Below are 24,184 nucleotides of genomic sequence, written 5' to 3'. Positions count from 1 at the left end.
TGGGAGCTTTAACTAACAGCTCAGTCATCCTGCTTGAATGTGGAATTACAGTTTACAATCTGGTGCCAAGAGGTCTCTGTTAAAGGAATAAGTGGAGGGAACTGGTGTTTCTAATTCAGTCCCCAGAATGTCTAGGCTCCCACTTTGCTATTGGACCAACAGCATGAGTCACACAATGCTACCTGGCACCCTACTGTCCTCAAATGGTGAGCAGGGTTGCGTGGGGAGCATGGGCCACCCTTGCCCTTACTGTGCTGGGGGAGGGAGGGATCCTTCGCAGAGCAGGGCCGACCATTTGCTTTGACTTAATCGTCTGTAAAATTAGAGGAGTCTTAAGTACAAGCTACTACGTGAAAGAAGCTAATCTAAAAAGCTACTGTATGGTCCCAACAGCATGACATTCTGGAAAAGGCGAACCTGGTTGTCAGGAGCGAGCAGGGTCGGGGATTGATGACTAGCAGGGCACAGAGGCTTTCAGGGCAGTAACTACTCTGCGTGATGCCATAGTGATGCATACGTGTCAGCATACGTTTGTCCAAGCCCATGGAATGTACAGCACCGAGGGTGACCCTAATGTAAACCGTGGACTTTGGGTGACATGGATGTGTCAGTGTCGTAAACGTGCTGCTCCGGTGAGGGATGTTGATAACGAGGAGGCTGTGCATGTGTGGGGGAGGGGGAGGTGGTACATTGCAATCTCTGTCCTATCTTTTCAATTTCACTGTGAACCTAAAACTGCTCTAAAAAAATTAAAATCTTTTTAAAAAATTATTTTTTCGAGGAGTGGCCTCCCATAATCACCATGGTCCTTTCTAGCGCTGAGTTATTGATAGTTTCTCTGCTCCGAAGGTCGTTTTATGAGAATGTTTAACATCACTCAGCTTTTCCCTTGAGGTTAGTGAGGGGACCAGCACAGAACACCTAGCATCTTAGAAGGAGAGGAGAGAACAGGCATCTGCTACTTACTCATAAGGGGCAAAGGACCACGCTGCACTGCTGGTGAGGCCCAGAGCTGGGTCCCCCACCCAGGGCACTTTGCCAGGTCACCTATTCCTATAACTGAGCATCATTTGATGACCAGGCACATCTGTTAAGGTAAAAAGTGGAGAGAGATGGGATCCGTTCACTTCAAGGAATTTGCATGTTCCCTTGTCTGGAGATGAAGCAGATCTTGATTAGTGTTTATCTCCTCGGGCCCCATGTTGACCCATCCTCCTTTTCATGTCCTAGGACAAGCAGGGGATCCCATGGTGGCTGGGTCTGAGCTACAAAGGAATCTTCCAATATGACTACCACGATAAGGTGAAGCCAAGGAAGGTAAGTGTGCTCTCCTTTGTGAGGCTGAGAGAGGAGCAGGCAGAGCAGTGAAATGTTCTGCTGTGCAGCCTCCTGGGCTCTGGGCTCACCAAGCCCTTGCTGCCTTCAGTGGATACAAATTACCCTGCAGAAATCCTGTCTGAGCTCTCTGGGTAAATGGCTTTTTTTCCCCCTATCGCTAAGGAAACCTAAGCAGTCGTAATTATTTAAGGTAAGGAGACTGGCTTAGCTTTCCCAAAGGAAGTGGGCAAAAGGACTTTGAGGGATTGTCCTGTTCCTTAATTTCCTGGGGAGCTGTGCCTTTGGGAAAGGAGGGGAACATCGCTCTTGAAGCCAGAGGCTAATCTGAGCTTTCCCAGGATTTGTGTGTATGTTGTATGTGTGTGTGAGAGAGAGAGTGTGTGTAGGAGAGCTAAAAGACGAGATTGTAGATCAAAAAGAGGTGAAAAATAAGAGATGAGAAAGGTATTCCTGCAAATCCAGTAAATATTTTATAGCGTATTAGAAGTGACCAGAAATCTGGGAAAAATAAGGCCATTTGCCAAAAAGAAAGGAAAGCAGAGAGGGATCTGCAAAAGCATTGTAAACACCGAACAGAATGTCTGACGGGGATGCAAGCCTTGAGCTTTCTGTTTTCGTTGACACACATTTTTCAGACCAGAACAAATTGAAAAATTATAATGGAAAAATACCTCTGAGGCAAGAGCTGTCATTCAGATTCTCTGGCAGAAGATCACGCAGAGAAGACGGTATGCAGTTTAAATCTTGAAATGCAGAATAAAAGTCTATCAAAACCACACTTGCTTTGAGAGAGAGAAAGCAGTATCGATCCATCACGTCATCCAGATTGCTCTCCAAGCTTCTTTACCCATGAACCGGACTAAAATCTGTACTGCAGAGCTGAGCTTATCATTGTCTATCTGGTTAACATCCACCCTCAGCCAGCTTTTCATTAAATCGATAGGGGGGAAATGGTCCAGTGTTGAGGAGGATTTTTCACTCAATTCGTCAGTAAGTCAGTTAAATTCTAAGAAAAGATCTTGAGCAAATAATGTGAAGCAATTCTTCCACGGGAACAAGCCAGTAGGAACCTGTCTTTTCAGAACGTATTATTTTGTGGCTCTCTCCAAAAACTCTCTGGTTTTCTTTTATACCCTGTAAGACAGGAATTGGACCCTGCATTCTTATTTCTCCCTGTTTTCTTTGGTCACACTGTCTCTTTCCTCCTGTTCCCTTCTGCCTCTTTCTTACATGGCTTTTTTAAGTACCTGCGCTTTTTCTTCCCATGCTTTCTCATCACTCCTGCCTCCTCTTTGTATCCACCGTCCTCTCTTTTCAACCTGCCTGAAAGTTTTTTCTGCTTGCTAGAGCCAAGAATAAATACTCCCAGATCCTTCAACAGAATCCTGGTAACACTATATCCAGCTCTTCATCACCCACATTGGTGGAAGGCCAAGGCCAATGAGGACACTTGAGATCCACAGCCTAGTTCATTAACATCCAGCGATTGACTTCTCTGCTCTCTCAGAGCGTTTTAAAAGACATGCTAACAAGTACTCATATGTGTTCACTTTAATTCATTAATTAATATGCTTACATTTGCTTTGTTTCTCTAGTTGAGGTACTAATGAAGATTGAAGAGGTAACAAGATAACACCCGATATATGTAAAAAGCAGGGCGTGGTACATTCCAAGGGCTTCATAAATTGTAAATACACATAAATTGTAACTCCATAAATTTAGTTTCTTAAGACTCTAAAACAGATTTCAAGATAAGAAGTAGAAAGTAGGAAAAGTGTGAATAATCAGCCATTGAATAAGAGAGTTTACAGACATGGGTGGCACTTTCCAGGTCATTTAACACTTAAAGTATTAAAAGGTGAATATATTTGTTTAGGTTATTGGCTCTACTCAAACTGAGTTATTACTTAAAATAACTTATGCTTCTGTGCCCTCTGAGGAAGTAGTTGTGCCAGTGAGAAACAACCAAGCCATCAAAGTCAGTGTTGATTGATTGATTGATTGACTCATTCATTCATTCATTCAAAAAACCTTTATTGTATGCCTGTTCTGTGCCAACCAGACTGTAGGGTGCTGAGCTAAGTAAGAAACACATCACATCCTCAGGCTTGCCCAGGCTGTCCAGGAGAGAGGCAGGTGTGGTAATTGCATCAGTGGTCCTCAGTGCCAACCCCAGAGGTCTGTGTGAGGGCCGGTGGTGAATTAAAGGTCAGAGTCATCGACTAAACTTAAGGAGAATAGATGAGTCTTCACAGGCAGCAAAGTGGGGCTGGTCCTAAAGGGTGGACAGAAGTTTTGCAGATGGCGGATGAGGTAGAGAGATGTGCAGATTGAGATCCTTGTGCTTGTGAAAGCACGTGAAAGAGAGCCACAAGGCCTGATGGGGAAGCATGTGGCACCACTGGGGCTGGAACTTGGGGCAAGAGGAGGCTGAGGAGGCCATAGTGGCCAGCTCCCAGAGCCCTGAAGACTTGGCCAAGACGATTTCATCTTTGAGGCAGTGGGAGCCCTGGAGCATTTGAAGCAGGAGAGTGGACATACCAGATTTCCATTGTCACAGAAGCAGCTGTGGGGAGGTGGGTCTAAGGAATGCAGGATAAGACTTGCAAACCGGGACCTCATGTTAGTGGTATAGGTGGGGAATTGGGGTTGGCTGTCAGTAATAGGGATAGACGAGGGGAAACGGAAGCGAGATGTTTAGGAAGTAAATATGATTGACCAGTTGTATGGTGGGAGAAGGGGGCAGTCAGAGCAGAAGGGCAATCTAGAAGGGTGCTAGGCTTCTTGATCAAGGCGTGGGATAGAAGAGAAGGAGCAGTAAGTACGGTTTGCACATACAGCGTTTGAGGCTTACGGGATATCTGGGCAGCTGTGACAGGCACCTGGGACAAGTAGTCAGTTGGGTATTCAGTTGGAACTCAAAAGTATCAAGAATGTCCATTGCATAACTGAACCAGAGACTGAGCAGACAGAAGAAAGGGAGAGGCACTCAGCACACCAGAAAGCTTACCAGTAGCTGTGAGTAGATTTCAGGTCCCTACTATGACGTTGCTGTGAGACAGAGGCAGGTCCAGGTTGAACGGACCCTTAACCTATTGTAATTTGGGGAGTCATGCTTAAGAAATGAATGTCCAATCTGAGTATGAAGTTAAGTACAGGCCTTTGAAAGGCCTACCGGGGAAGAGAATCCTACGTTTCATTAGCCCGAGGGGTAGCTGCCTCTGCTAAGGCCTGGGATGAGATTTCAAGGCAAAACCAGAGCTATACTTAAGAAGTCACAGCTGCAGGAAGAGCTAGGCAGGGTGCTTGTTCCTTCTCACACCCAGCATCAGCACCATCGTGAAAAGGCCATCTTTGTTACATGTAAGGCACCTGTGAGTCCTGAAATGTAAAGAGTGTGCTCCCTGCCTGGACCCACACACATGGTAACCACTAGCAATGCAGATTTACATGTAAAATACCCAAAGTCTGCCTGCAGTGCTCTAGGCCAGTGATGCTTAACCTTAACTGAAAATGAGAAATTACATGAAACCATTTGAACATATCCATGCCACAGTCTCATTTGCCCCATCTTTGACCCAGCCGCTGAATATTTAGAAAGCCTCCCAATTGATTCTGACATGTAGCTGAAGTTGAAGACCAACACCCATCCACCTGTGCTTCCTTTCCAAACTCAGACTCAGGGATGGTCAGCCCAGCTCCACATATGTCTGGTAGTGCCTCTGTACATGAGCAGCTGAGCTGGGGTGTTCCGAGGCACAGGGCTCAAGACTGGGCCAGCCCCTTTGTGGAATGGCTCTCCATGTGGTGCCACTCCCTCCTACTGAAGCCACACAGAGCTCCTTGTCTGAGCCCCCAGCAATGCTCAAGAACCTGGGACTTGAGCCCAGTTCTGTGCACCTTCTGCAGCAACAGCTGGACCTGCAGCCAAGCCAGAGGTCCTTCCTCACACTTGGACCCAGTTACTGTGGTTATGTCATGTGGCACTACCAGCCAGCATTCGGGTAGAGGCAGTGGCAGGGTGGGCCTGCCTCCTTTCCCCCGGAGGGCCTTGGGGCACTTCTGGTACCCCTGGTATGCACAGCTCTAATAGCATCAGCAAACCGTGAGCACTCCAGGTAGCTCAGCAGTTTCCTGTGAAAATGCACTCAAGTGTTTCCATATGGCCCACCAAAAACAAAAAGTGGATGGCTGATTGCTCTTCATAAATGGGCAGGACAGTAGCTTGTTCTAGGTTCTCTGATTGGGGTACAGTTTGCCATTCTGGTCGTATAGTCTACCTAAGTTGTTTAATTCTCGTTTTGAAGCTGTAGTGGGAGACATGGAGTCAAGCCCGGGTTGCCTACCAGTGTGGAGACAGTGTTTTGGTCTTTGATCACATACCTCTGTCTATTACCTGGGCCTTCTAAACAAATGGGCACTCAGCCTTGCAAAAGTACAGCTCAGCATGCAAGCTGCTGTTGTTTGTCGGAATAAATTCAGCCTCTCTGCCCTTGGGGCACCTGTCGGGAATAGCCAGACACGCAGAGCACCCGAAGATGGTGTTTGGGCTTTTGTGTACATTTGGACACTCAAAATCAACTTCAGAAGAATAACCCCACAAAAGCTGTAAAAAAGGTCAGTAAATAGGACTTTAAAAAAGCCTAAAATATATTTACATGCTTCAGAATACTGGCCCTTTCTTGCATGTATGAGTTATTTTTTAAAGATCAGGCAGAACTCCAGATAGTCACTGAGGACAGGTTATAGAATTTTTTATAAGCTTTTAAATATTGCGCCATCAACACTCATTAATTCCCTCTATGTCTCTTTGTCACCCAACCATATTTTCTCTTTCACTCCGCCTGCCTCCCCACTTCTGTGCTCTTACGCTTACTAAAATGCTCTGTGACACTTTGGAACATCCATTTGCTTATCTCAGCTCGCCTCTCTTCTTTCACACAGTTATGGTTTGGTGGTTTTAATGTGCAGTTGTGTGGTATCAAAGTACAGGAATGGCAGTATCTGCATGCCTAATTGTCTTGGTTTAGCACTGGTGAGAGAGGTGGAAGGAGGGTCACAGGTAATTTTACCCTATTTTCTCCCAGCTGCCAAACTCCATTTTAGCCTGTGTATGCATGTAGAATTGTAGTGCTGTGTAAGAAAGATGTCCTTTATTTCAAAGTGACAGTCCTGTTGGCTTCAGGGAATAATGAAACACTGTCAGACTGGCATTTGGGCACTTGAAGTAAATCTTGAGCTTCATCTTAGTTTGCATTTACAGCCAAACAAAGAGACTTAAGCCATAGGAAGGAAGGGAGGGAGGGAGGCAGGCAGGCAGGTGTGAGTCACAGACTTAACAGTCAAGATGGCAGCACAGGTAAACATTGCTCACCTCCTCACACAACCACATCAAAATTACAACTAAATTATAGAACAGCTATCACTCAGAACAATCAGAAATCAAGTTGAATGGAAGTCTGACAACTATGAAATTAAACCACATCCATCTAGAGTATTAGGGGGGGCAGAGATGCAGAACGGGCTGGTCCCACATTCATATGTGGTGGGTAAAAATTCTGGAAGGATAACTCAGTAGCAAGGAGTTCCAGCCCCACACCAGGCCCGCCAGCCCAGGGTTCCAGTGTCAGGAAGATAAGTCCCCACAGTCCTGGCTGCAAAAACCAGTGGGGATTGAGTTGATGGAAGAAACTTCTGGAATCCCAAACAATTCCTCTGCTTGTGGCACTTACTCAGACCCACTCCCTTTTAGCTTCAGCACCAGTGGCATACAGGGAGGAACTGAAGTGTCTGGCATCAAGGTAAGAGCCAGAGGACTGCTTTCTCCCAGACAGAAAAGAAAGGTGGGCAGAGGCCATTGTCCCTTTTCTGAACCCTTCCTCCACAGAGCCACAGGGTCTGCAGGCTGGTGCCATATCTGAGACTCCATCAATCTGGCTAACACTGTTTGCCCCACTCTGGAGATCCCCTAAGGGTCCTCCCACAAACTTTATAGCTGTTAACATTGGCTTTTCCATATGAAGGGCTTGTCTTGGCTCATGCTTCACAACTTTCTAAATCCTTTCCAAACAGCAACAACCAGCCCCAGTGAGCCCCCAGCCCCCATACCTCTTGCTAAGTGGTCCCAGACACAGCAATAGCAGCAACTGGCCTAGATTCACAGTTTGGCTTTGCCTGGGAATATCAAAGTCCAGCACAAGTAGCAATCATCTCAGATTGCTTCATAGCTCAGGTAGGCTGTCCTGAGTAAAACACAGCGGGGGGCTGACCTTGACCTGTACCACCTGGGAAATGCCAGGGCCAGTGCCCCCAGTGGACATCTACAGACCACATCAAAGCACCACCACCCTGCCCCTGCATAGCTGATTCTCCAAGAAGGGTGGTGGTTGGTGGTCAGTGGTCACAGCTAGTCCTTGCAGCTGACAGCTCGGGGTAAATCCCTCCCATTGACCTGCCAACAGCAACCAAGGCTCAACTAAACAAAATGGGGATAAGCAATCTATCAGAAGCAGAGTTCAAAACACTGGCTATAATGATGCTCAAGGAACTTAGTGAGGACCTCAACCACATAAAAAAGATCTAGTCAGAAACAAAGAATAAGCCCTGGCTGCTGTGGCTCAGTGGATTGAGCATTGGCCTTCGAGCCCAGTGTCGCTGGTTCGATTCCCAGTCAGGGCACATGACTAGGTTGCACGTCAGGTCCCCAGTTGAGGGCGTGAGTGAGAGGCAACCAGACAGTGATATTTCTCTCCCTCTCTTTCTCCTTTCCCCTCTCTCTAAAAATAAATAAATAAAACAAAACAAACAAATAATTTTTTAAAAAAAGAAACAAAGGATACACTAATTGAGATGAAGAACAATTTACAGGGAAACAACAGTAGTATGAATAAAGCTGATAATCGAATGATTTGGAACATAAGGAAGCAAAAAACAAGCAGTCAGAACAAGAAGAAGAAAATAGAATCCCCCCTCCCCCACAAAAAAACAAAACAGAAACGAAGATAGTGTAAGCAGCCTCTGGGACAACTTCAAGTGTTCCAACATTTATATCATAGGGGTGCCAGAAAGAGAAGAGAAAGAACAAGAAATTGGAAATCTGTTTGAAAAAATCATGAAAGAAAACTTCCCTAATAATTTGGTGAAGAAAATACACATGCAAGTCCAGGAAGCACAGAGAGTCCCAAACAAGATGGATACAAAGATGCCCACTGCAAGACACATCATAATTAAAATGCCAAAGGTTAAAGTTAAAGAGAGAATCTTAAAAGCATCAAGAGAAAAAGAAGTTAGTTAGCCTCTCCCACACTTAAGACTCGTCTCCCCCACTAGTTCCAAAGTGAGCTGCCTTCTGTCGTATCCTTGTAGCTGGCAGTCTTGAAACAGACCAGCTATCTAATCATCAGAAGCTGTTATAAGTTACTATGAAATGCTTTTTGAATGGGGTGCCAAGAGAGTTAAAATAAAGGCCACTCCTGCAGGTTGTGTCTGAGGCTATGAGCATTAAAGAACACATAGTGTGAAACATGTGGCTCCAAAAACCCTCCCTAGGAGGAATATTCAATATCTGCAAATCATCATTTATGGCGGCAGCCTGCTCACCAGCCCATATTTATTGAGCTCCCTCCACTGAGGAATAATGGCAATGCTGGTCCTTGTTACATGTTCAGCAGACAGCATTTACTTATTTATTTGATGTGCAATTAGGGGCGCTTTTGCGTACATTTAGATGCACAATTAGGAGCACTGTGGAGTCCCCTCTGAGACATTAGGAGAAAGGACGAGACTAAATGGTCTGCCCCCGTCCCCAAGCAGCCAGTGTGGCTTCCTCTGGTTCCTAAGAGTATTTAGGAAGCAGGGATATGAGCTCAGGGAATTGATGCATTACTGTCACCCCCTAGATTAGTAAAGATTTTTGAAATGTCTGAGATGATGAGACAGGAAGAGAAAATAATATTTACAGGAAATATTCCATTAACTGTGAACTGACTCCCAGTGGAGTTTGCCTGCTAAATTATTCAGCATGCTAAGCACTCCATTAAGTGCACTGCTGACTTAGTTTTCAGCTTCTGTTTGGATGCACTTGGCTTTTTGGGGGGTTGCTGAGTCCTCTACCTTGGCTGGCCCTGGGTATGGAGGCCTTCCTTATTCCATTATCTGTATCCCCCTTGGAAAGGACACCCCAAAGAGGATAAACTGCACTAAGTACTTTTAGCATTTTTAGCATTTTGCAGCCTTTGCTCTTTCACAGGGTTGGATAAAAAGGGCCTCCTCTGGTTGCCCCTATCAGTCCTTCAGATCTCATTCTGCTGAGAGACCTGGGAAGGTTCAATGCCTGTGGGTGACAGGCTCTGGCCATGGGCCACCAAGGAGGGCCTGCCTCTCAGCTAAGAGCAGGCCTGCCAGAAGAATAATGGGTTGGTGGTAGAGGGACAGAGAGAGTCTGCCATCTAAAATAACAATCTAAGAAAGAAAGGAAAAGCAATTGTATTCTAAGAAAATTGGCAAGCCCTTCCCAAAGCATCAATACTAGACATGCTCTTCTCAAAGCATCAAAATGAGGCGCAGCTGGATTCTCTCCCTCTGCACTAGGAATGCCAGTCTATTCTCCCACGCAAGAACTGCAGTCACCTGAAAGCACTGAGCTGGAGCTTTAGAACTTCCACAGAGTGTTGAATATGAAATCCTCTCCAATAAAATGGTCCCCATAGGAGAATTACCAGGTGCCTATTGCAGGCCAGGTCATGCTCTAGGCCCTGCAGATGTGACAGTAAACGAGAAACAGATCCCTGCCCTGCCAGAGCTTACAGTCTGGTGGGGAAGGTGGTTAAATGATAACATTAAGAAAATCTGTATAGTATTAGAGTGCTGAATTCTACAAAGAGAAATCAGAGTAAGAAAGAATGGGAGGGATCATGGATGGTCAGAAGTCTCAACAAGGGATTCTCAGAAGTTCTGAGAGTTGCACCCTGGGCTCCCTGGCAGGCGGAATCTGAGATGGATTCACAGGCAGGGTGTGTGTTGGGAAGTGCTCTGGAATTAAGCCAGTGAGGAAAGGAAAGATCCAGGACCAGGCAGAGTGAGAAGCTGAGCTATAATGAAATCTTGGATGAAGCTATGAATTTGGATCGACTCTCAGAGCCATTGTCATGAGGCTGGGGAACAAGCCTTAGCCTTAGCATCAAGCAGTCATTATATACAGGTGACCCTAAGGGAAAAGGTGGTGACCTTGGGCAAGGTGGCGAATCCTGGAGAGAGAATAAACCCTCAGTGCAGGTCAGTGCAGCAATTTTTACAGCCGTGGTTCTCAAAGAGCGGCCCTTGCACCAGCAGCATCTGCCTCACCTGGCAACATGTTAGAATTAAAAACTCTTGAGTCCCCACTGAAGACTCATGGACTCAGAAACTCGGAGGATGCATGGGATTCGGCAGTCGGTGTTTTCACGGGCCCTGAAGGTGATTTGGACACAGCTGTGAAGTGTGAGGGCCACTGCTCCACAGACAGGTGACAGGGAACCTTCTGTGGGATTTTACTCTGTAGATGTATTCGTCGTCGGCAGCCATCCGTCTCGAGAGACGATGGTGTAGCTTCTTAAGAGTCTATCTGCACCGCCGAGAATGGCTGTGCAGTCCGACTCGGGAGCGACACGGTATCTGTCTCCTCCCGTGTTGAATCGACATCTTGCGATGACGCTGGAGTGTCCTCTCCATATCACCCTGCCCAGGCTCTGTAGCTTCAGCTTCTGTAGATGTATTACTGGGAGATATTTTAGTCTGTGCTAAAATCAAATCCTTTTCCTAGAGAGGTTATACCTTCAAAAACAAAAGATCTTTTGTAAGCCATCATCCTCCCTATCCACTCACAGGCTCAAAGTAAATGTCAGAGTCTCAATCAAAGAGTTTTGATGCTATTAACTCATTTCCAGTGCATTCAAAAAAGTTTTGATAAACAACGTATTTAACCTCTTGTTCCTGTCTTTTATGTCTGAAATGGCGACTAAGACAGGAGAAATTGTCTAATTTTCATCTTCAGTATGTTTACATCTCAAAGAGTTTCCTGTTCCCCAAGATTAAAGTGCTGTTGTCCTTGACATTGCTAATATCATTACAGTCTCTTTTATACTGAACGTGAGAGGTGGGTTCACCACAAAGAGCAAACAATGTCTCTTTGTTAAAAGGATTAATTTTTTTCTTGGCCATGGAATCTGGGAACCAAGGGTCCCTCCGTTCTCACAGGTTCCGGTGGAGGCCGTTCAGAGCCTGGTGCTGAGTAAGCCAAACTTCCAAGGACAGCAGCTTGCATTCCTGTATTCTTGTTGAAGTTGTCCCCACAGTACCAGTGCTGGGGTCAGACTGTCACTCTGAAGAAGGTGGTGCTGTGAGCAGGAAATAAAAGCAGTGCCCCACCCGGGTGGATAACCCTTAGAGAGTAGCAGTAATGGGAGAGTAATTTCTCTGTAGGGGTGCGGGAGGAGAGGGATGGAATTACATCTTTAAGAAGAGGCAGGTCCACATCTCTTCTTGGGGTGACGTGCATGGAGGTACCTCTTGGAGGACAGTGCATCTGGTCCCTGGGGTACTGGTTTCAGGGTTCTGGCATAACCCTTTGTGTGCTATGAACCTGCCCCCAGCTCAGGCACCCTATTAAATGCAGTGGCAAGATATCTTTCCTGGCAGTGAAGAAAGCTCAGGCTCATTGTACAGCCAGAAAGGACTAATGAATAAAAGGAAAAGTAAAAAAGCAGCATGTTCGCAGAAGAAAGTGGTAGAGAGAGAAAAAATGCTCAAGTAGGTCTCTCTTTGTCCTCAAGTTTAGCCAAAACCCAAGCTAGAACTGATTAGATGACCAAAGTCACTTTTCTACCTTCCCCAGACTGACACACCTGTCCCTTTTGTGGGTGTGAGGTCTCCCAGGGATCATCCACTTCCCACAGCAGCGACTGGTCTCAGACTTCTCCCTGCACAAGTAGGCACATGTGACAGCTAAAAAGGCCATTAAACAGCTATGTTGATAGTGAGGACTGTCGGGGTCAAACACAACATTTGATATTTATAACATGCAAATAAACACCCAGCCAGACAGGCCAGGAGCCCCTCTGAGACTGACTGGCTTCTAAATCACTCACAGAAGCGGAGTCCCACCCCTCAGGGAGCCCCATTGACCTTGGATGTAATTTAAAGAAGCAAATCAAAACCAAGCAGTGTTGTTGGATTCCAGACCTCTGCAGAAGAGCATCCAGAAGCCCCGCCTACTCCAAAAGGTACCATGAACCAAGTAACTTAGGAACAGAGTTGGTTTTTCTGGCTGAAAAACTAAAGACTGTGCTGGTCTGACAAGAACACTCACTACCTGGCACTCAAAAGGCAAAATGTTTTCATCTCACACTGTTCTTTTAAAAGTGTTCATCCTTAGATTTTAAAAAAAATGCAGTCAGACTTGTGACTTTTTGGACCATTCCCAGGTAACACAAAATCAGTCACTTTAAGTAGCAAAATGAATTTTATTAAGAAACTGGAGTGTCCCCGTCCTTTATAAGAACCTGAGCTCCAAGCTTGATTTAAAGTTAAACCATCTCCTCTTTCTGTTAGGCTCCTTCAGCCCATCAGACACGAGCTAGACTAGATTCTGCAAGCAGGCATCAGGCAGCAGTCTCAGGTGTCCCTTAGCTTCAGGAGATGCCTGTCACGTGCTCCAGGGGATCCTGATTTACCCTGTCCCACTAGGTTTGCAGAGGGCACACGCCCTGCTCTGGGTAGGGCTGGCCCACAGCACATCTTTCTCCCTCTAAATCTTCCCTCAGTTTCTACCTTCCTAAACATTTTATACCCCACTGAGGATAAAGGGTTTTAGAGTCATCTAAATCATAAGGTTTTAATCTAAAAATTTTTTTAATTGTGATAAAATACACATAACATGAAATTTCCCATCAGAACCATTTTTTAGTGTCCAGTTTAGTAGTATTAGGTACAGACACATTGTTGTGCAAAGTCTCCAGAACCTTCTCATCTTGCAAAATTTAAACCCGTCCCACTAAACAGCTCCTTGTTTCCCCCTCCCCCTAGCTTCTGGAAACCACCCATTCTACTTTCTGTTTCCATGAGTTAGACTACTCTGGAATCTTCATGTAAATGGCATTGTGTGGCATTTGTCTTTTTTGTTACCATAGGGTATTAGTATCCAAAGTAGGACACTTTTGAAAGTGAACAAGGGCACTAGTTAATCATTACACAACCTCAGACCAGCCATAGCTCTCTCAGGCAAACCGAGGCCCATTGTGACCTGTCAGACTGGCCCGGGGACCTGCCTAGCTAGCTCCTGGTCTTTTTCTTTTCCATCTCCCCCTGAAGGTCTGCTCACTATTCACATTAAGGAGATTGATCATCTCAGAGTCTCAGCCAGAACTTCCATTTTCAGATTCTGTGGCCCTGGTTTTGCTGTGGAGTCATTACCCAACAGCACAGTTTGTGACAAAGCTATTACTGAGCCAGCAACCAGGGAGACTTCAGAGAGCCCTTCTATCCAACCACCCCATTCTTTTCAGCAGCACCCACAGGTGTTTCAAGTGTTGCGTGGGGTTTTGCAAGTCTCCTCGTCAATCCTTACCATCAATCTGGAAGGCACATACTAGCGTCAAATGTAGCCCATGGGCTCCCCAACCCCACCCCCGGAGCAGACTCAACTTCCTTGTGGTGCGTGTTCCTGTCCCAAGCTTTTAGGAGGGCAGAGCCCCACTGAAGGGGTCCGGTGCCATGCTTCCACACCTGACGTTTGACTGGAAAGCAAACCCCAGCCCGCCTACAATGCCCGAGGAGCCACAGCTGAGTGAATTTCCTCCGTGCTTGCATGCCCACACCTGTCTATCTTTAAACACGTCGTTGAGTTGATGCTTGTAGCTGTGGTGTGGGAAAAGCCATCCAAAATGGGTCAGTGGCTAGATTTCTCGCCTGCTGACACTATGAAAGACTGCGGGGTCACAGAGCAGAGGAGGACAGCCCCGTGAGGTGCCTCCGCCGTGACGGCCGGAGCTGTCAGGCTGGGGGAGGACGTCTGCCCTCTGCAGGGGCCACCACAGAGATCCGGGAGGAGGGCCTGGGAGGAGAATCGTCGGAGAAGTTGGGGGTGGTGCATCTGGGCGGGAGGCTTCTTATGAAGAAGGGGCATCATTGGGGGTTCGGGCGATTTCGTCCTGGACTAGCTCCTTGTAAATAATTAATTTTATGGAGTTTTAACTGGAGAGCGTCTTATGATTCATGATTAGTCCAGGCTAGAATTTACCAGTCCTAACAGTGGAAAGGCCACAGGGAACTCCTGGTCACTTGGCATGTCTCCCCAAGCCCAAAGGATCCACAAACCCTTTTTTCTGTCTTGCCAGACCTGCCTATACCAGGCATTTCGAATGGAGGAAAACATAATCAGGGACCTTTTGTATCTGGCTTGTTTCTCTTAGAATAATGTTTTCAAGGTCCTTCCATGTTGTAGCATGAATCAGAACTTGCTGCTTTTTTATGGCTGAGTAATAGTCCGCTGTCCCGCTGTTTACTTCAGCATTTCTGCAGTGACATAGCACGCCAGTGCGCTGGGTCTCTTTGCACTCGCTATTCGTCCTCACACTGCAGCCGGCTGTGTCCCGTTTCCTTCCGATAGCGACTCAGCTCCCTCTTCAGTGCAGCCTTCCCCAGGCCCTTATTAACGTGACAGCCCCCTCCTGTCCTCCTTTCTGACTTCCTTACCTCTCCCCTCACAAAAGCACAAAGAAGTTTCTGTCTTTTTTCTCACGACTATATGCCCACTGCTAGCACAGGACCTGACGTGTGGGAGACACACAATGAACAGTTGTTAAAAGAATGACAGCAGGACAGAATATCCAAAAGCTCGTGACCCATCACCAATTTCGAGGACATCTCCATGTATGTAGTGGCCTCATTGAAGTAAGGACACACAGTAAAGCTCCTGTGAGGAAGGGCTGGAGAGCGAGGCATTGGAAGGGAGAGGCGGGGGTCGCGGGGGAGGACATGAGAGCAACTCACAGCTTAGATTGTTGATGGGAAAATGAAAAGTATACAGAGTCCCCACCAGTCCCTCTGGACTGTCCCTCAATTTTACTTTTTGTCTCTTAAACCAAATGCACCTAAGAACTAATAGTGACTAGGCACCGAGAGTGAATTGCTGAAATACACAGACCATTGACCCGTTCTGGTTACTCTGATCGCCTTTTCTTTCTTAGAAGCAGGAAACATTATGCTGGAAACCGCTGCTTGCTGAATGCGGTGAACTTCGCTTTGCCTTGGTAGATAGACCTCAGCTAGTTTCTGCTGAGCTGTGCGATACTTAGCAAGCTGTGTGAGTTGCTTTTTATTTTTAAATGAGCGTGATTCAAAGGGGAAACCCACGCTGAGCTGACCTTCCTGAAAGTGTGAACCTGTGTAACACCAAAGCCACTGGCCCTTGCCCCCAGTGCCTTGGGGGACTCAGGGGCAGCACCTGCAGGTGGAACAGGGAGGCTCCCGAGGCAGTTTCTGGGTGCGGGGAGTGGCAAGGAGTCACTCCAGGTCGGAACTAGGCTTGCAGCCTGAGCCCCTGAGCCCCCAAGGCCTTAGACTTCCCCCATCCCTTTGGAGTCCAGCACAGTGCAGACAGCTCCTGGTAGGAGGGAGGGCTGCAGTTCCGGGATGGGAGCTCTTGAGCTGGCACTCACAGCCACTTCCCTCTTGCCACATCCCTTGCAGTGTAGAAATGTATTTTTAACAAGATGTCTGGGTTCAACTGCTGACTGCTCCTCCTATCATGGAAGTTGCCTGAAATTCAGGCAAACAGATAAAGGTTCGAACACCAGCTTCCCCATTCTTCGTCTGTGTGACTCAAAGAAAGTGACTTAACCTTTCTGAACTTCAGTTGCCATAATACCTACCTCATAAAGCTCTTCACTCATTCATGCACTCAACAAATAATTACTCAGTGCCTGATATGCCCCAGGTATTGGGCTAGGTGTTGGGAAAATGCCTTCAAGAAACTGAGTCTGGTAGAGAAGACATTTGAGTAAAATAGAGAATTGCACCATGAGAGGATACTTGCTTTGACAGAGGGGCGTATGTGACTGTCTGGGAGAACTAGCCGTGGATGGGGCTGGGAAGTCTGCGGGTTTAGCAACAACTGGTGAGAAGAAAGGGGTTGAGGGCAGGATGCTGAGTAAAAGGCTCTTCTTCCTCCTCTGCTGTCACCCTGCTCCCCAGATTCACCGCTCCCCATGTTGATCTGCCCCCTCAAAAATCCTCTTGGGAAACAGGAACAAACCTGAGCCTTAAAAGGAGCAGCCCTGCTGGAAAGACAGCGATTCCAGAGTTAACATTCTCACCTCTGGGAAATGTGCTCATCTCTCTTCTTTTTGGGAAGGAAGAATTGCAGGGCAGGTACACAGTTGCTGCAGCAAAAGAATCCTGAGAGAGAAGTCACCAAATTCATCCAGGGCCCATGCTGCAGAGATGGACTCTCTGTCCCTCCAGCCATCTGCAGGGTTGGACCCTCCAGCAGGAAGCCAGGGCTGAAGTGGTGGCAGGCCCTAGGTTCCCCTCTCTGCGGGCTGAGCAGCCAGCAAAACCACAAGGGTCCTAGCAGCAGCCTGACTTGAAAAGCAAGCTGCCAATCCTGGCCCGGTGCTCACTCAGCCTCCATGATCCCTGAGATGCTCTCCAGCCAGGAGGGGCTGGAGCTCACACCTGAGGGCTCTGGCGGCAGGTGATCTGCCTCCCAGTATGGTGCCCACAGGATCCACGCCTGCAAGGCCCGACCTGACCTGGCAGGGCAGGCCAACCTTGGGAGCACTGGCTGCTTTAAAGTGTACACAGACTGCTCTTAAATAATTATTCCCAAAGAGCCTTGAGGCTTACTAATTTCTTTCAGCTTTGTTTCACATGGATACCATTAAATAGAGTTTTGTCATTTCATCATTTTTTTCCTTAGCTTGATTGTGCAGGTTTTAGTTGTGAGTATATATGTTTGTTTCCATAGCCCCAGTTGCCAACCCATTCTCTATTCTACCCCTGTCTTCTGTGGAGTCAAATGCCTCTGCCAGGGAAATCAGGGGACTTGCTGTGATGCCACATCTCTGACAGAGCTGCCAGGCGTAAGAGAAATGACAATGCCCCCCACCCCAACAAACAAACAAACAAAAACCTATATGCTTTCCCCAAAGTCTGCCCTCCAAAGTAGTCAAAACAAAAATCCTTATACAGCAGCTAGAAGTAGAGAAGTCCTTGCCTTTGCAGGTGACGTGGCCCATCATAATTCAGATGTGTCAGATATGCCTCAAACTCATTCCTTCTTTGAAGTCTCCCATTGACATAATCATAGAATGTGTAATTAGCCTTCAAACGTTTTTTGAAGGGAAGTCTGGAGCACAGAGGGGGTAAGCCACATGCAACTGGGCCACAGTGCCCTTTGCTAGAAAGCCCACAGCCAGACCCAGATGGGCCGCCTGGCCAACTTCTCCATTCAAACACTAACCTCATCTATGCCCCAGTGGCCACGATGAGGAGAGAATAACATGAGTAGGTGGAGGATAAGAAAGGAAAAATACTTGCAGCTTCTCTTTAAAGTTTTTACGTTTGCCAGAGCTTTATGATAGATACATCTTTCTGCAACAAAAGCCAAAGTACACAGAATAAAATCATATATAGAGAGAGGCCCTCCCAGGAGAAAAAGAAAAGGAAATTGAGTCCAGTGGGGAAAAATAAAATGGACTGTTTTTCTCCAGGCCTGTTAAGCCCTTGTTGACCCTCTTGCTCTTTTTCCTCTAGTAGTAATGACTCATCAGGCCAAAGCTAAAAGGTTTTTGATGGGTTAAAAAGAGGCCATCCATGAAAGGGTCAAGGCCTGGTGCTCTGGGTGTCTGTCATTGAATTAACCAAATCAGTTTAGAGCTTGTGTCTTGACAGTGAGGAGGAGGCAGCCGGCCAGAGGGACATCTTGATTCCATTAGGTCTGACTGCAGAGACAAATTAGCCATTGTTTTCTTTGCTGGGGCTGTGGCCCTCTCAGAAGGTGATAGGTGCCGGAGCCATCCTTCCATGCAGGTAAGGAAGGGCGCACTCATGGGCACTTGGTAAGTGAATTACCTGTGAATGTAGTTGGCCTGTGTTGGGGGGGGCCTGATTTGGTTCCCAGTATAACTTATTCCTTATAATACTGAGCCGTATTACCATAGGGTACTGTCTTCTCAGGGTGGAGATTTTGAGATTACAAGTTATAGCAGGAAAATGGTCAAAACAGACTCAGGTACTGACTAGATAAGAAACAGGACTGAGAACCCCAAAGCCCATGATTACTAAGCTGGGTTGGGCTTATGCTTGCATTATAACCAATCCATGAACGTTTCCGTAAACATTTTGTAAAATGCTTATGGCACCATCTTAGCCATCTTTTTTAAAAAATTACACAAACCTGTACTTTGGCATGATAGATGTTCAAAGTATTCAGAACTTTATTTTTTACATTAAGAATAATGTTTGTCTGTTAATGATGGAGAGGAAAGAACGTAACAGCTAGTATTTATTGACTGCTAACTCAATAATGAAAAATAAATATACTGGCTACCCTTTTAAGCACTTTATATGTACTAATTCATTCATGCAGCAGTCCTATGAAAATAAAACTTGTTATTAGTGGTAGTATTTCAAAGAAGAGAAGACTAAAACACAATTTATATTGCTAATGATACATAGCCAGTAACAATGCATAACCATTCTTTTAATCAGTACTAGTCTGTATTGTCTCCCAAGTACGGGTTGTTCTAAGACAAGCTACTTGATTTTTAAATTCCAAAGAGAAGCAGTGTGACAAGCGGGGCCTTACAGTGCTGACCTTAAACCCATCCACAGGATGTAGGAATGCCCCCACACAGCCCGCCCTTTACAGAAAAGGAGACCGACAAGCAGAGAGATTGACAAAGTCAGGATGATCACTGAGGACTCCTGACTTCCAAAACCAGTGTTTTCACCCCTCAAAGTGATGGAGAATACTGATGAATGAATATTCATTGTCTTCTTCAATTAACTATAGATGATTTTAAACTCCATCATGAAGTTATTACTATATCATGAATACCGACTGCTTTGTGGTTGTTGCATCTTCCAAACTAGATTTACATTGCATGCTTTACAATACAAATGTACCTTAGGCATCATGTCCTTCCTTTGCCCACCAGCATAGGCTTATACAAAATAGATACCACTACTTGAGTGGTTGGAAAGGGGATGGGGATTAGATGTTGCCTAAAACTCCAGGACCTTTCTTCTTCTTTTAAGCATAAAGTAAAATATACTGCATGCCTGTACAACTGATATAAAAAATAGCCTGACGTATGGTGTTAACCCACTAAAAACATATACATGCTTCTGTTATTCCCAAACATTCGTTCTCCCGTAATAGTAGAACCTCATCAGGGCTCACCTGATAACTACTCTCTGAGCACACAGGCTTGGGTTTTTTGTGAACACTTCCATTTTAATTAAACTCCACCCACTTTTTTTGTCCTGTAGCTGTCAAGGAGTGTGGCAACTCACTTTTATTTACTTAAGGTATCATTATACCCAGAAATTAGTGAGTGACTACCTTTCTAGAAAGTGAGCAGACCAGAAGTTAAAAAAAAAAACAGAAAAGAAAGGAAAAAGTTATGTATTAGTATGTATGTTTCCTTCTGAGCCCATAGACTATTCTTGGCCATTAGTCTAATTCTTCTTGGAAGAACAACTTATTGGTATTTGGAAAGCATTCCGCACCATGTAGACTGCCAAGGTCCTTTGAAGAATTGATCATTTACTTAATCATCAGCTTGAAAGAGCTTTGTTCTCACTCATTGTCAGGTTTTCCTGGTGTGTTAGAAAGAGCCCAGGACAGAAGTCACAAGAGTGGGTCCCAACATCAGTTACTTATTTAACCTCTGCCGGTCTCTTAACCTCTCTCCACTGGGCTTTCTTTATCTATGGAAGGAGGAGGCTGGACCAGATGGTTGCTGGCATTCTCTGTAATGGTCCCTCAAGGAGAATCAGGAAGTTACTCAGAGGTCAATAAGAGACTTGGTGATTCAGCCTCAGAGACAGGAGGAAGAGGAGACTCCCTGAAGCCCTGGTCAAGAATCAGAGCCACTAGAGTGAGCTTCCTCTCAAGACTTTATTTCTGCATCATTCTGTGAGCTCTCCCACCACCCACATGCTGTCCCGGCACTCAGTAAACACTTTCTGGGAGGAAGTCTCATGGAGTCAAGGCCCTTTTGTCTGTCCCTGGTGGTGGCGGAGGGGTGGGAATGTTAGCCCTTTCCTGCTCTGACTGGCAGCTGTACACAGATGTGGGGATCCAGCCGACCAGCTAACAGGATCCAGTAAGCAGGTCCTGCCCATTAAGTGTTTACATGCACCCTGTCCCACATGGGGTGAAGGTGGTATTTATTAGCCACTGGTGTTTGCTCTCCATGGATAAACATTTTCTATCTCCTATTTTATACATTAGGACATTGAGTCCCAAAAACGGGAAGTGGAAGAAGATCTGTGATCTCTTAGGAATCACAAGTCTAGGTCAGAAATGACGATGCCACATCTAGTACCAGCCATTGTCCCAATGATGGTGACAAACACCATCTCTGTGAATCCACTTCCGAATGGCTTCTCTACACTTTAATCAGGGCAAGCCCAGATTATTAAGGCTATTCTTAATCATGATTTTTGTTGTTAGTCCTTACTTGAAAGCTACTGAATACTAAAGCATCTCTGAATAGACAACTAGAGGAATCCAGATCTCTAAGAAGAGAAAAAAGTGATATCACTTATAGCATGAAAGGGAAGAAAAGCCACTCAGAGGACTAAACAGATTTGGTTTTATACTTCCTACCTACAGTCACACTGTTGCTCATTTGTAAAAATCATGCTGCTCATAAAGTTAACCAGCCATTAATGAGTAAGAGTTCTTCCCACTAATTGGTGGGCCCATGTGGAGGGAAATATAGTTAGAGGTTAGAGTAATGGGCCAGGTGCCCTTGACTCCTATTTCTGGTCCCTTCAATGACTTGCTGTGTGGCCTTAGGCAGTTTCTTCTAGTTTCTCTGAGCCTCATTTTCCCCAAGAAGAAAATTTCCCACTCTTCTCAGGATGATAAAAGATCAAAGAAGGGATGTTTGTAGACCTTTTAAAGATGCCCTGATGAAGTGTATTAGAAAGGCCTTGGTTTAATAGGTATTAATTAATAAACCCTTGGTTATTGATAGACCCACGTATTTTATCTTCTAATTAGCTCCTTGGGCATAATTGCCATGGGAGTTACACCAAATCCAAAGGGAACTTGCCCAGTCATAACGATCACAGTGTGCGTGTCTGACGGGTCTCTGTTTGGAGTTGCAAAGCACACACGGACATCTTGACCTAGTGGCAGATGTCATGAAGCTGTACCGAGCCAAGAAGGCTTCCTAAAGTGACACTGATGATCAGGAGCTGCCCCCAAACTAGCACATCTGGAACCCATCATAGCCTGTGGTCAAAGAGAGGCAAGGTCAGGAGCCTTCTATTGCTTGTTGTTCCTGGCCAGCTTCAGTGGAGGGTCTAGCAGGCAGGGCCTCTGGATGGGGGAGGGGGGGGGCACCACTGGCAGAAAGGCACAGCCCTCCCTGAAGAGATGGTGCTCTGACAGCCAGGGGTGACCATCTGGTGGGCAGCCCCCTCAGTACACAGCAGCCTCTGCTGCCTTCACACCTCTGCTGCCCACCCCCACCCACTCCCCCTGAGTGAGGAGAAAGGGTCAGGCCACTGTGAAAAACTGCATTCGGTCACCCCACTCCTACCTCTCTTCCCAGTATTTCATTTTCAAAAAAAGATTATTTTGAACCCCAGCTTAGAGTAGACATGAGGCTCTGCCCCCTGTTAGAAGTGACTACAGACATCATCCTAGGGAGAAGCCAGAGCCAGGAGGCCAGGCTGCAGGGCCCAGGACAGGAGTCTGGGTGGTAGCCATGGTGGCAGCGGATCGAGGGCCCACAGCAGAGCCAGGTGCTTTGGGCTGTTGGCTGAGGCGAGGCTCTCTCTCTGTACCAGCTGCGTGGGGAGCCCTTCAGGGGAAGCCCTGGTTGGTTCTGTTTGCAAGCAGTAGGGGAGGGAGGAGCTGCCAGGGAGCCAGCGGCTCTGAGTGTTGGCTTGCGTTAGGGGGCTCCAAATGAAAGGCCCAAGAGGAGAGGTGTTTGCAGGCAAGCTGACACCATGTTTCCTTTTTTTCCTCCTGGTGGAGTGGAGACAGCAGATGCAGGGTGAGCACCTTGCCCCAGATGCTGCTGACTCAGGACAGTGCCGTTGGCACCGGGACCAGCTGGGACCAAAGATGGGGACCAGGGAGTAGTTCACAGGCCTGGCGCAAAATGAAAAAAATGCAGGTCCCTGATCCAGACTTACAGAGAATTTCAACATGGTGACAGCAGAGCCTTCTGAGCACAGGGCCCCCAGGTTACATGCCCGTGACACTGGTGCTGGCCAGGGTGGGTGCAGCACAGGGGCTGAGGGTCCCCCTCAGGGACCAGCTATCTTCCATCCACCCTTTTCCTCAAAAGAAAGTGAAGAGAAAGAGAGGCAGGGAATGATTCTGCACACTTCCTTGGAGATTTCCAGCATGCAAATAATCAAATTGTATTTTCTTAAACCCCAGTTGAGAGCTTGAGTTAGGAAACTTAAGAAAAGAGTAATTTTGTTTCTGAGTCATTCTTTTATTTCCCAGAATTTGGGAGAAGTCAGAACAGTTAGGAATCAGGATGAGATCTAAGTTCATCGAGCGCTTACTTGTGCCAAAGCTGTGCCGAGGGTCTTCTGCTGCTGAGATCTACCTGGAAGGGACTGTTAATGCCATTTCATAGCTGGGAAAACTGAGGCTAAAGGAAGTGCTGTCACTTGTACAGGCAGACAGCGTGGATATAGGAAAACCTGGAATCAAACAGATGCAATCAGACTCCAGGACCTGAGTGCTGGCCACTTGGGACTGGATGTTCCTGCCCAGTTAGGAGGTCAGTGTCAGGGAATCCAGTGGTTCTGATGCTTTCCTGGCTGTGGCTAAGTTCAAGTGCACCGTCCATAAGTATCTAACAATGGGGGTCAGAGAGGAACTGTGGGGGTTTTAATTGAGGGAGTTAGTTAGCATCACAGGGCATCAGCTGGGGACCTGAGACTCAGTCCTGTCATTTGAATCAAACAGGAGGTTCTCCTTAGGGGGCATTTCATGGGTGACCTGACACAAAGCTGTGGGAGCCACTGCAGGACTTTGGGTCACGTGCTGTCTTTGAAATGCCTCTCCACCCATTTGGAATTGCCCTTAAGAAGAAAGAAAATTATAGCTTCCCTTGGCTTCAGAGTGATGTCTACTTGGAGCTGTGGACCCAGGAGATGACTCCGTACCACAGGAGAACAGGGATTCTCCTCCTTATGCAGACAAAAGCATCCTAAAATTCCCCCTCTCACCGCTCCTTGCTTGAGCCCCCGCAGGCAGCAGCAGGGCCCTTGGCTTTCTCAGTGCTGCAGAAAGAAGCGTGGGCTTGACAGGCTCATATTGTTATCTGGAGTTATCTAGCCTGAAATAAGGTCAAGGCAACCCCCGCCCTTCTCAGGGAGGCTTCCTGAGCTGCCGAATCACCAGGGTGAGTCCGAGCTCTTACACATTAGTGGCAGGAAGTGGAGTCCCGATGGGAGGCTAGGAATTTGAGCGCCTTCCCATTTCAGCACTGGAGGGAGGAAGCCTACGGCAGCCCTCTCGCAGATGGCTACTGCTTCCTCCTGAGCTGCTCTGGGCTGGCCCCTCTGCGCCCTCCCGCCAGGCTGCCTCCTCTCGGTGCTC

The 24,184-nt window shown here is 46.7% G+C and overlaps 1 protein-coding gene across 1 annotated transcript in view; it reads left to right on the top strand.

Annotated features, from left to right (window-relative positions):
- Positions 1 to 24,184, top strand: part of FRMD4A (FERM domain containing 4A) — a 212,186-nt gene that overhangs the window by 114,394 nt on the left and 73,608 nt on the right. The window contains exon 11 of the mRNA XM_090266546.1: positions 1,231 to 1,317. Coding sequence (XP_090122672.1) covers positions 1,231 to 1,317 — 87 coding nt within the window. The remainder of the gene's footprint in view (positions 1 to 1,230; positions 1,318 to 24,184) is intronic.

This window comes from Furipterus horrens, unplaced genomic scaffold, assembly GCF_987537825.1.
Source record: "Furipterus horrens unplaced genomic scaffold, mFurHor1.1.pri manual_scaffold_2, whole genome shotgun sequence".
Lineage (NCBI taxonomy): Eukaryota > Metazoa > Chordata > Mammalia > Chiroptera > Furipteridae > Furipterus > Furipterus horrens.
This window is presented reverse-complemented; position numbering and strand designations above follow the sequence as displayed.